The sequence below is a fragment of the Prunus mume genome, linkage group LG7, assembly GCF_029339155.1.
Source record: "Prunus mume cultivar Tortuosa linkage group LG7, ASM2933915v1, whole genome shotgun sequence".
Taxonomy (NCBI): domain Eukaryota; kingdom Viridiplantae; phylum Streptophyta; class Magnoliopsida; order Rosales; family Rosaceae; genus Prunus; species Prunus mume.
Genome location: NC_142704.1, coordinates 4,628,319 through 4,641,746, shown reverse-complemented (window position 1 = coordinate 4,641,746; position 13,428 = coordinate 4,628,319). Strand labels below are relative to the sequence as shown.

Below are 13,428 nucleotides of genomic sequence, written 5' to 3'. Positions count from 1 at the left end.
TAGCTGCATCAACTATATCACATTCTAATTTGCTGTAACTTAATTATACAAGAACTATCTATCTCATTCCATTTCGTGTACAAAATGGAAATCACATGTTAACCAAACACCATATTTATGGAATAGATCGAAATATATAGCAAGTTGGTATCTAAATGGGTCCGGGTCTATTTTCATTTTGATGTTAATAGATATGCCTGTTGAGAGTATTTGTCCCACATTGAAAAGTAAAGAGACCTAGCCTGGATTTATAAAGAGTTGGGCTGCTCCTCCCATTGCCAATTTGTTTGAAGAGGAACCTTGACTTCTTCATAGTATCAGAGTAAGGCTTCACGTGTTAGGCCTAACGGCCACACGTTCTCTCATGCCACCCATATGGTCCTTTAAGAAAAAAATTGTTTCTCAATAAATTTTGATGAGAAAAGATTTAAGATGTTGACTAAATTTTAACTTTTGTTATCCTCGTAATGACACGTAGGATAACCTTTCCACGTGTAGCTACATTATTGGCCGGAAATAGCAAAACAATACTATTCCCGTTATAACAAAGTTTTTCTGGATAAAAAGGCTGATGACAATTAACTAACATAATACTTATTTTTAACTGACTAACATAATATATTTATAGTTTAGAATTGTTATACTTGGAAATTGGAAATCATGTTAAACTTGGAAAATAAACAAGTCTCTCCTTAATTATTAAACTTATTAAATTACAACAACAACAACTAAACAAGAAAAAGGAGACACTCTATATAAAATCATTGTCCATATTAGCTAGGTAAATTGATTATTGAATTATTTTCTAGTTGTACCATATTTTTATAATACCCATTTTGACTGCCTTCTCACTGTTGAACCCATAAGGTACTCTTGCTACAACATCTTGAATCATTAACTCTTTCACACTTGAAATGCTTGCATGGTAAACTTGAAACCCTAGGGCTTTGAGTGCATTCATCAATTTAGCATATGGGTAATCTTGATCAGGACACTGAACTCGTATCATGGCTTCTGAGCCCAAAATCTTCACATCCACTTCCAGAGCAGCACCTGCTTTATTAATATTATAACTTGAACTACGATGATCAACTATGGAGCCGGTGCTTTGGCTGCTGTGATGATGATAATGATCAAGATTGCTCACATGACCTACTTTGGGATTTTGGGGTTGTGCTTGGATCTTTGCCTCCAATTCCTCAACTTTTTCTTTGAGCTGATTGATGTATGCCACAGCATCAGCAAGCAAAGAGGACCTGTCCATTTTCGACACATTCGGAACAACAGAGCGGAGGACATAGAATCGATGGTTAAGCTTCTCGCGTCTTTGTCTTTCTGCCTTAACATGGGTTGATGATTCTTTACCAGTTCCATGGTTTGATGATCTTCCTCTCTTTTTCAATCGAATGTTTTTTGCATTCGCAGAAGTGAAATTACCAACAGAATCAGAAGGTGAGTCTGATGATGATCCACCTATATTGACAGGCGTAGCTTCTTTTACACCACATTCTGGACAAAACAAAGATATTAAACATCAACACACAACATGTTTGACAATTTTGAGTAAAATGTCCTAAAATAATATATTTTTAAAGTGTTTAAGCTAATAGTGGTAGTGATTACTAATAATATTATAAGGGAAATAATTGTTTGGTACTATGTACTAATTTACTAGGTCACTGTCGGCATTTGGTATCAACCAATCTTTCTCCGTTAAGGAAACTTGTTGCTTACCTTGTCTGGTCAAATCTTTTTGACCTCCTGAAAACATCTCATTCTCCAGGAGAGAAACTAGTACATTGCCGTCATGACTACCCTGCTTTGAGACCCTGTTATTGTCTGATTCAAAGAGGGATTTGGATAATTGCACAAGGCCCCAATCTTCTTTGATCACATACAAAGAAGCAAGTTCAAGTACGCCACATGGAGTTGCAACACAAACCAGAGTTTGAATTCCATGCATTCTAGCTTCTTTCACTCTCTCACACTCATAAAACTGAAGCTCATGGTCACCTGCAAGCCAAACAAAACCACCAGAGCAAAACGCACGGCCCAGAATACTATTATTACCATGGCCTGCAGCAAATGATTGGGTTAAAGAAACAGTGTAAAAGTAAAACCACTCAGAATCAGTAACATCTCCAACTCCATGATCAACAAGACTCATGTCCAAGTCCACCATGTCTTCTTCATCGAAAAGAACTTCAACTTCTCTGTTATTCACCTTCTTTCTCTCCACATTGCTGAACCCAAATTTGGGTTGGTAATTATTGGTCATTTTGTTGCTTCTTTTGAATGCAAAGTCCCTTGAGCTTTTGAAATGGCCACCAGCCCATGACAAAACAACTTGGTCATTGCTGTCTTTGGAGGCTTGCCAGAAAATCGAATACGCCACCATTCAGGCCTGTTTTGAACTATGAATTGGAGACGCTGTTGAAATGTGGCTGAGTTTTCATGACAAAAATTCGGTGAAGAACATGGGGAGATAATGTCTTCCATGGCTTTTTTTTTTTTGTAGCAAGTATAAGAAAGCCAGTGGGAATTAGAAGCAAGAGAGACAGAGAAATGAAGAAGCTGTGGAACAAGTACCCTGTGAATTCTGATTGTTGAATATGGGAATTAATAGGTTTTTATTTTTTGCTTTTTTGAAAATAAGGAACCTGAATGTGCCTGGATCTGTATGCTACGACTACAATAATTGTGTTCCACGTGATAAAGAGTGGACACAATGGAGACTATGAATGTGTGGCTCCAATTTTGGAGGAATACTTTGCTTCTTAATTGTGTAATTTTGTTCAAATTTCAGTGAGACGGGTCAGACGTCTATAATTAGCAACACTGATATTATCTTCAACTTAGTCACCTACAAAGTCTAGTATATATTTTTTTGTAGGAAACTTGGTAATATTAGTAGTGGAACCACTCATTATAGATTGTATTTTATTTAGTTAAGTTTTCAATATGGGACTTATATTTTTCAACATGTTTAAGTGACAAAACAACTTGGTCATTGCTGTCTTTGGAGGCTTGCCAGAAAATCGAACACGCCCACCATTCAGGCCTGTTTTGAACTATGAATTGGAGACGCTGTTGAAATGTGGCTGAGCTTTCTTGACAAAAATTGGGTGAAGAACATGGGGAGATAATGTCTTCCATGGCTTGTTTTTTTTAGCAAGTACAAGAAAGCAAGTGGGAATTAGGACCAAGAGACAGAGAAATGAAGAAGCTGTGGAACAAGAAACTGAGTGGAACAAGTACCTGTGTATTCTGATTATTGAATATGGGAATTAATAAACGAAAACCTATCCCCGTGCGCTTTGGACGTTTTTTACTTTTATTTTTTGCTTTTTTGAATATAAGAGACCTACATGTGCCTGGATCTGTACGTGATAAACAGAGTACACAATAGAGACTATGCATGTTGCTCGATTTTTTGAAGAAATACTTGGCTCCTTATTTGTGTATTCTGTTGAAATTTTAGATAGACGAGTCAGTAGTCCACTACTATTAAGACCGATATTGTTCATAACTTACTCATTTACAAAGTCCATTAGGTATGAGGTTTTATCACAAAAGGACTTAGTAATATTAGTAATGGAATCACTCATTATAAATTGTATTTTATTTAGTCAAGTTTTCGATATAAGACTTATATTCTTCAACATGTTTAAGTGACAGTATTTTGGTATCATATAATATAACTTCTTTAGTTGAAGAGGTTTCATAGGTTTTATATTGGTTAGCCTACTCACAATACGTTAATTAATGAAAAATTCTCAAAATGGATTCACATATAAATATATATATGTATGTATTATGAATTTGATAATTATAATTAGCGTAGTCCACTTGTTTCTAAACATAATGTTCTTTGTGAAAGGGGACATGACTAAGACTGTACCAATACTGGACCATGAAGTCCCCACCTTGTGCACTGTGGAACTGGATTTCGAAGCCCCCATTTCGTAATAGGAAAAGGACTTGGCGCCTAACGTTGTTAGTCTTTTGGGTGGCCCCATCAAAGCGGAGGAAAGAAAAAGGGCACATTTTACTAAATTTACTAAAGAGGGAGACCAATAAAATAAAATAATTCTCCCTCCGCCGCATCCTATTACCGACAAGAATTAACAAATAAAGAAAATAAAATTGTATCCACCTTTCTTCCTCCTGTCTACAAGCCACCTCCAACTAACAAAATTTGTTAGTTGAGCTCGTGCTTCAGTTCCGTGGACGAGACAAATGTAAGGCTTTACATCCACAATATATTTGAACCGTCATTCATCTTGTCCCGTCACTTGTGTTGAGATTTGGTGGTGAATTCTGGACGATATAGTCATATGGATGTGGCGTCCAGTGCAATGATTATATGGATGCAAATCTTACAACATATGTAGCGCACATGCATGACACCTCGCACACTTGAACACACTCATTAGCTACGAAAAGTAGATATATATTTTTTGATCATACCACAATCTAATAAAAAATAAATGCATGGATGCAGATGGCATTTTGTCATTGCCAGTTACTCTCACGTGGTACAAATATTGGGTCCACTAAAATCTCAGATAAATCAATTATTACTGAAAAACTTTGCAGGGGACACGATCCCTCAGGCATGTCCCTCGCCAGCAGGTACCACGTTGTACATAAGCAAAGGCCTTTTGGTGATCTTATCGCACTAATATTATATGAAATTTTATTTTAATTTTTCTTTATTTGTCATGCTCCCCTCGATTTTGGGAGTCTGTGCCACTATATTTTAAATGTGATGTGACTTGTTTGAATGTTGTCTGCCATGAAAATTGGGCTATGACAATTCATTTGATTTTTTTTTTTTTTTAAGCAAGCGATATTTCTTTTAACTCGATTACAAAATAATAATATCGTTAAAATATGGCCTCGTTAAGATCTTTCTCAAGAAAATCACATAGGATAAAACTTCAAGGACCATCGCACGGCGACTTGCGGTTTTGGGAAACAGTTATCACGATACAGGTTGAAACTTGCAAGGACCACCGCACGGAAACTTGCCTTTTTGGGAAACAGTTATCATGATACAATAAAATTTTAAACATTTTCTAAGTTAGTGGCAGCTATATAGTACCGACATGCAATGTCCTATTTAAATATGGTCCCGTGAAATTACAAAGAGGTCGATAAATTGACTGATTAGCTCTACCTAGAAAGCAACTTTGTCGGGGCGCGCATTTGCCACGTGTAAGATTAAAGTAATAATGCAGAGGCTTAATTTTCTGATTCTGCAAAGAGGTCGTTTCTGGGCACGCATTTAGCAATTAGCACATGTTTGTGTGCTTAATTATATATGCTGAGGCTTAATCGTTTCCTTGTAGAACGGATTAAAATTTGTTTGTGTCCCAGAGCGATTTTGAAAGAGGCGCAGGAATGGTCCTGCTGCCTGCATGGATGACACGTCACGGCCAAAGAACTATCTTGAAGCTCCTGGAAGCAATATGCTGTAGTGATCTGCACTACATGTTAATAGTTTAGTTTGTATGGGACTCTGGTGGGATCATTGATCGGGAAGTAACCCTAAACAACAAATTACCACAAGGTCTTTTCGAATTAAAATTAGTTCAAGAATGGTTCTCTAAATATTTCGACATCTGATCTAGTATAGTGAATTCAGATTATATATATATGATCTAGTTTGGCTTTGCACAGTGGATTCCAATTATATATATATATATATTCGTCGATGGTAATCTTTGAAAGAATATTTGAAAAAGTAAACGATTCAAATTTTTTAAAAAAATTACATGGATGAGCCCAAAAAAACAAGTTGCAAAGTGGACAACCGTAGTTTAACAAAATGCAGACGTCCGCATTAGAGAAAAACTCTATATATATATATATATATCAGTAACAAGAGACATGGGTCCAAAAGTTGATATAATACATAATATCTGTTGGTGCTAGAGAATTTATAAATGTGGCTGTGGATTTAATTAATTTGGTAGTTGCATGGGGGATCTCGTATCATCCTTTGGTGCAAGTGGGTTTTGGACAATATGGGAAAGGAGGCAGGACCACCTTATTATAAAAAAAATTGTAATGAGAGAGAAACTGGAAATAGTTTATAACTAGGTACAGCACAATTCATCGTGAAAAGGTGCATATACATGTCTATATAGCCACAGTACAAAATGCACATGCAACTCTAACCACAGTACAATATGGTGTTAGTGTTATTTTATGGTGTATGTACATTGGCGCACAAACCCGAAGGTCAAATTTTTGTCCTATAGTTGTTTGTTCTGTACTAATTTTCAACCAATGTTCTTGCCATCTCGAATGGTGGGTGCTAAACCTGCGGGTATATGCAGAGCATATACCATCCAATACTTGCTGATTGATGTGGTTAATTTATTTAACGTTACGTTTAATCCACTGGAAATGTAAATGAAGATTTAAAAACTAATTTAATACCTCCTCACTCGAGATACTCTTAATTTTCACACCCCTGGTGCTGATTTGACCTCACTTGAAAGGGGAATCATAATAATTTTCACACCCCCAAGTGCTGATTTGACTTCACTGAGAGAGGAGTAGGCTTCGAAATAAGTGCGTATATAAAACTCAATTCGAACAAGTAATGATTATGAGGCAAAATTTTCCACAGAACATGAAACTTCAAGAAGAAGAAAACTTAAATACCCAGACAACAGCATAAGGAAAGTAAACAATTGCAACTGAGATATTTGATTAACTTGGACTTGTTTGATAACCATTTCATTTCAGTTTTCAGTTTTATTTTTTATTTTTTTAAAACAACACTTGTTTGCTAACTAATTTTATTTTTTTAAAGTGAAAAGTAAACAAAAGTTGTATGGGTACTGGTTTCAGTTTTATGTGGGACTTGGAAATGAAATTTTTGGGGTCAAATTGTGAATTTGAGATCACAAAATGAAAGTGCATGTGACAAGGAGTTTGTAGTATTTTTTGTGAATTTTTTGGAATACGATGAATTTTTGGTGAATTTTGAATCTTGAGGTCCCGAGGCTTGGACTGGGTCTATGACCGAATGCAAGAATCAAGCGGTTGAGTCCAAGTCGAGAGGTCTCAATATCGATTGTTGGTAACTGGAGTGCATTTTAGGTATGATGATGTAAAATTAGTGAATAAAAAAGAGCGCGAAAACGAAAAATGAAAATACTTTCAAGTTGTTTTTGAAAATCAAGGTGATTTTGAAAACTATATTTCACTTTTTTGAAAGCTGAAAATGAAATCAATTACCAAACATGTTTTCAATTTTTTTTTAAAAAAAGAAAACTTGAATGGCTATCAAACAACCTCTTAGGTATACACTAAATAATAATTAGGCATGAAATTTATAGATGATCAAGATGTCACAAGAAACATACTAGGCCTCGTTGAACCCCACACTCAAGAGTGGGCTAAATTAACTAGACCCACATTCCCCTAATCTCAAATTATAAGCTTGAGAAAATTGTAAGTAACACCAATCACAATATTGTGAGCTATCCAATTGGTGTGTTTTATCTTTAATCCAGTGCTGCTAATGAGAATTTAAAGCGTGTAGTTTACTTGCATGTAAACTTTGTTGGAGGTTACTTTGTATCCATAACCTCATGCACCTTCCTGTCAATTCTAAGCACAGGGCTTTGAAGTATAGCTAAAAACCTTTTTTTTCTCCATGGCCAGACTCTCCACTTTGGAGTTGTGATAATCCACCTGAATAACACCATGTATTTTTTTATCATTGTGGCGGGGTTGAATTCCAGATATGGATCAGCATAGCAATCGACCGGTTGATGATGATTATTAGGCCACTTATCTTGTGGAAGAGTGAGGTTGGAGGGACCAGCATCTGTTTTTTTTAAAGATAAGGGACTCGGTTATACAGTAGCTTGGTTGTCTGCTGGTAGATTCCGTTCACACATTTAACCAACTAGCACTGGCACTGCTAAAATCACAACTTGCATTTCTGCCCTTTATGTCAAACAGGATAATCGTGTTATGTGAAGATTTCCATAGTATGATTACTTTCGAGTAGTCAGTGTACTCTATCGTACTTTCCTTTAATTATAGAGCATAAATGTGTTGCTTTATGGCAAGTATTTGGAGTAGGAATGAACCTTTTGTGCTTTTATTTTGATTAGGGGTGGGCACGGTTCGGTTTGAACTGGTTTTTTCTCAATTTGAAATCGAATTCAGTACTATTTATCCAGTTTGGTTCGGTCCGGTTTTAACAAAAAAATTTATAAAACCGTCCAATTCGGGTTGAACAAGTTTCGGTTCGGTTTGGTTTTGAACCGGATTATTATTATTATTATCTTTCTAAATTATTTTTTATAAAAATTTCAACTTAAAATTTATTTATTTTTGGCTTGAAAATTAACAAATTATTCAATTTCATACAAAAAGAAATATTAAGGCTAGAAAATAGAGATGTTTTGAAATTGAATTTGGGTAAATATTAGTTATGAGATTAAAAATATAGCATTGGATATAAATAAATATTAAATTTATATATTTTTTAATTTGACCGATTCAGTTTGTTGGGAGTATAGAATCGGAACAGGAACCTGTTAGAACCGGTCTAGTTTGGTTTTTTGGATTGATTTTGACTTTTTGGTCAACACGATTTTTCTGGTATGGTTTGGTTTGGTTGATCGGTTCCGATGCCCACCCCTAATTTTGACAAATGATTGAAGTGTTAGATAAACTGATTTCACAGGTGTGAGCTGAGCACAGTTTCAAAATCGTGCTCAATAGGGTATATATATTTTTTTATAAAAAATATAAACACAATTTGAAAATCATGTTCAATGCCAATTGTTTAAATAAATAAATAAAAAGTTTTTTTTATATCACAAATGGTCCCTTAGGTTTGCAATATTATAGCCTTTCGTCCTTAATGTTTTTTTATTTATAGTGACATTAATAGTCCTTAAGGTTATACTCCACACATCAAAAAGGTCTCTACCGTTAACTTCAGTCAAATTTTATGTTAAAAAGTTGACATGGCATATATGTGGGCTACACATCCAATAATATTTAGCCATGTGGTTTTAAATAAAATATTAATATATTTAAAAATAAAATTATTTTTTTTAAAAAAAAGATAAAATTAAAACTTTTAATTTTTTTTATTTTAAAAAAATTCTCTCTCGCCCTCTTCCTTCCAACATATTGCCCCACCATGCTAACCCACCTCCCTTTACCCTCTCTCTCTCATTAGATTCAGGGGTGATGGTCAGGCAAGCAAAGAACCGGGTTGGGATTTAATGCAAGAACATAATCAGTTTCAATGGTTGAGGAAGGCATAGAGGTCCAAATCTGGAATGGGTATGGCTCTTTGTTATGAACTTGAAATTAGGGGTGGGGACTGGGACCAGAAAACAAGAACACCGAACCGGATTGGAGAAAAAAAACCTCTAAAAAAAAATCGGTTGACCAAAAAAGTCAACAAATCGGATCGAAATTGAACCGAATCGATTTCAATTTTGATTTTACACCAACCTAAACCGGACCGAACCGAACCGAATCGGTTGTATTTTTTTAATTTTATTTTAAGCCAAAAGAAAAACTTATTTATAATAATTTTTATTTTTAAAAATAAAAAAAAATTTGGGAAAAAAAATTTGAAAATTTAAAAATTAGTAATTTGGTTCAAAACTGGAACCGAACTGGCCAATTTTTTAAAATTTTTCTTAAATCGGACCAATTAAATAATATTGGTTTGGTTCCAGTTTGAGGTGAGAACCAGACCGAACGGACCTTGCCCACCCCTACTTGAAATGGTTTGTGGTTGCTATGATGGTAGAAGTTGAATTGGTGTTTACCTATAGTTGCACATGAGTTGGGTATGTGATTCATTAACCCAGATGCAGGTACTCGACATGAACTGTGGATATGTTGGGCTCAACTATGCAACCACAGTAATGAGAAATGGTAAGATAAGGCCGCCGGTGCTTCTCTAGAAAGAGAGGATAAGAGAGAAAGAAGGCGAAGATGGTAGAGGAGGGGACGGAAGGGGAGGGCTTGCGACATGTTTTTATATATTTAAATTCAAGTTTTAATTTCCTTTTTCATTTTCCTAAAAAAATTTAATTTAATTTAAATATATTAAATCTTTTATTAAAGCTACGTGGTACTATATTATTAGATGTATGGCCCCACATATATGTCATGAGCATTTTAACAAAAAATTTGACATAAACAGTGACCATTTTGATGTGTGGAGGATAACCTTAACGACCGTTAATGTCACAGAAAACAATTAAGAAGAAAATGCGATAATTTTGCAAACTTCATAGACCATTATGATAAAAAGCCATAAATAAATAAAAATTACTCATTCAACTCTTGCACGTGCTTGCATTGGGTGGGTGTTTAGTGCATTTATTTCATGTACACGATGTAAAAGTGCGTTACTAAAAATAGATCACCATATCGCATTTTCTCTTTTTCCTTTTTTTGCCAAGCACCAAAGCATTTTTCGGAATTGATTCAAATACATACAGAGCAGGTGGTGGGTAGGCTAAGAAATTATTAATTTGAAAACAGCTCTACAGAAGGAGAATGAGGATAATCATATTGTCCTCGTTAGCTTACAGAAAAACTAGTTACTGGTTGACTTATAATTTCTAGTTGTACCACCTTTTTATAATACCCATTCTCATGGCCTCCTCACTAGAGAACCCATAAGGCACTCTTGCCACAATATCTTGAATCATCATCTCTTTTACACTTGAAATACTTGCATGATAAATTTGTAACCCCAGGGATTTGAGTGCATTCATCAACTTAGCATATGGGTAGTCTTGATCTGGACACTGAACACGAATCATCGCTTCCGATCCCAAAATCTTTACATCCACTTCCACAACACCAGCTCCTCTATTATTATTATTATTATTATTATTATTATTATTATTATTACTTGAATGATGAAAATCAACTATGGAGCTGGTGCTTTGGCTGCTGTGATGATCAAGATTGCTCACATTGCCCATTTTGGGATTTTGGGGTTGTGATTGGATTTTGGCCTCCAATTCTTCAACCTTTGATTTGAGTTGATTGATGTATGCCACAGCATCTGCAAGCAAAGAAGATCTGTCCATCTTCGACACATTCGGAACAACAGAGCGGAGGACGTAGAAGCGATGGTTAAGCTTCTCTCGCCTCTGTCTCTCAGCCTCAACATGGTTTAACAATTGTGATTCTCTACCTGGTCCATGGTTTGTTGATCTTCCTCTCTTTTTCAATCGAGTCCTCTCTGTGTTTTCAGAAGTGAAATTGCCAACAGAATCAGAAGGTGAGTCTGATGAGGAGCCACCAATATTGATAGGTGCAGCTTCTTTTGTATCACCCTCTGGTCAAAATGTGATATCAATGTCAAGAGAAACTGTTTGAAAATTTTCAACGAAATGTTTAAAATAATTTACCAGTCATTGTCAGCATTTTTTGTCAATATTTGATATAATATGGCATCAGCCATTCTCTATTAACTTAAACTTGATGCTTACCTTGTCTGGGGAAGTCTTTTTGAGGTCCTGAAAACATCCCACTTTCCGGGAAAGGAACAGGTGCATTGCCGTCGCGGCTGCCTTGCTTGGAGATCCTGTTGTTGTCTGATCCGAAGAGTGATTTGGACAGGTGCACAAGACCCCAATCTTCTTTGATCACATCCAGAGAAGCCAGTTCAAGCACCCCACATGGAGTTGCAATACAAACCAAAGTTTGAATTCCATGCATTCTAGCTTCTTTCACTCTCTCGCACTCATAAAATTGAAGCTCATGAGCACCTGCAAGCCAAACAAAACCACCAGAACAAAATGCTCGACCCAAAATGTTGTTAGTGGCATGGCCTGCAGCAAATGACTGGGTTAAAGAAACGCTGTAAAAGTAAAACCACTCAGAATCAGTAACATCTCCAACTCCATGATCCACCAGCCTCATGTCCAAGTCCTCCAAGTCTTCATGGAAAAGAGATTCAGCACATCCTCTGTTAATCACCTTCTTCCTCTGCACATTGTTGAACCCAAATTTGGGTTGGTAGTTGTTCATCACTTTGTTGCTTCTCTTGGATGCCAAGTCCTTGGAGCTTTTGAAATGGCCACCAGCCCATGACAAAGAGATTTGGTCATTGCTGTCTTTCGAGGCTTGCCAGAAAATCGCATACACCCACCATTCGGGCCTGTTCTGAACTATGAACTGGAGACGCTGTTGACATGTGGCTGCGGTTTCTTGACAAAATTGGGGTGAAGAAGATGAGGATATAATCTCTTCCATGGCCAAACTATTTTTTTTTTTTTTTGGGCTACTGAGACACAGGATGAGAAGAAGTAGAAGAAGAAAGTGAGTGAGTTGAGAGTGAGGTTCTCTCAGTGTTTGTGAGATGTGATGAGTTGTGATGATTGAATATGGGAATTAATAATGGGACACCTACTCCTCCACTGATAAGAGATTTTTTCTATATTTTGGATCAGAAGTTTTAAAGGGAGACCTACTTGTGGCTGGATCTATGCTTGCTTATGGTGTAAATGCAAAGACTAATGGCGTGCCACGTGATAAACGCAGGAGAGATTTATGAATGTGGCTGGATTTTTGGAAATTTTTCTTCTTCTCTCCCTCCAATTGGACGGTTTTTAATATTTTTGAACTTTGCTTATATCTGTCAATGAATATGAACTTTTCTTCCATCTAATAATAATACAACTTTCATTTCTTTATATAAGCACAATTTTGTTACGTTGAACTTTGATTATCTGTCAATCGATATGATTTGTTTTTTCTTCCTAACATTGCCTGTAATCTTATGCTTTTTTTTTAATAATAAATCAAATCACGGATCATGTTATGTAAGGAAAAGAAAATGTCTACTGATTGGAAAAAGACTTCTGTGCGGACGTTGTTACGCCCTCCCTCATCTCAATCATAAGAGATTTAATAAACATTTGGGCCCTCACCAAATCGAAGAAAACCAGGAACCAAATAAATAATAAAGGGGAATGGTAGCAATCTTCTGTTTCAAACATTCTCCATTCTCCTCATGACAAGTGATACTTTCCTTACACTTAAAACAATATCATTAATGCATCACACAAGTTAGTTTCTGATTTTCAAATTTACCCTTATTGACTGTTCTCAAGTAAAAAGTTCTTAGACATGGAAAAATATTTCTTTGCTTTTACACAATTGTATCCATTTTTTTTTTTTTGGCTACTTTTTCCATATGCGGACTACTTAATTCACCATACAAAACATAAATATTAGAAGCAATTTCTTTTTCGTTATACTACTCTAATATAAATATTAAAACGATAAATATTTTAAAAAGTAAATAAAAGTATGTAAAACTCTATGATAAAAGTATTTGAAAGTATATCACTTAACTCTATAAAGTATATAAAAGTCATTAAAATCTTCAACTCTATA

The 13,428-nt window shown here is 35.5% G+C and overlaps 1 protein-coding gene and 1 pseudogene across 3 annotated transcripts; both read right to left on the bottom strand.

The window, feature by feature from the left end:
* Positions 1-679: 679 nt before the first annotated feature.
* Positions 680-2,645, bottom strand: LOC103343506 (transcription factor bHLH14-like; annotated as a pseudogene). The gene is made up of 2 exons (XR_016122016.1): positions 1,735-2,645; positions 680-1,509 (listed from the first exon to the last, which is right to left on the bottom strand). The product of XR_016122016.1 is annotated as a transcription factor bHLH14-like (transcript).
* A 7,773-nt stretch (positions 2,646-10,418) lies between these two features.
* On the bottom strand, positions 10,419-12,687 carry LOC103343504 (transcription factor bHLH14-like). 2 transcript variants are annotated; one of them, XM_089041489.1, is made up of 2 exons: positions 11,517-12,687; positions 10,419-11,266 (listed from the first exon to the last, which is right to left on the bottom strand). In XM_089041489.1, the coding sequence occupies exons 1-2, from the start codon at positions 12,280-12,282 to the stop codon at positions 10,635-10,637; spliced, it is 1,398 nt and encodes a 465-aa protein (XP_088897615.1). In that variant the 5' UTR covers positions 12,283-12,687; the 3' UTR covers positions 10,419-10,634. The 2 variants fall into 2 exon arrangements, with proteins under 2 accessions (XP_088897615.1, XP_008245386.2); XM_008247164.2 differs by having other exon boundaries at positions 10,419-11,362; positions 11,517-12,685.
* Between the last annotated feature and the right edge of the window lie 741 nt (positions 12,688-13,428).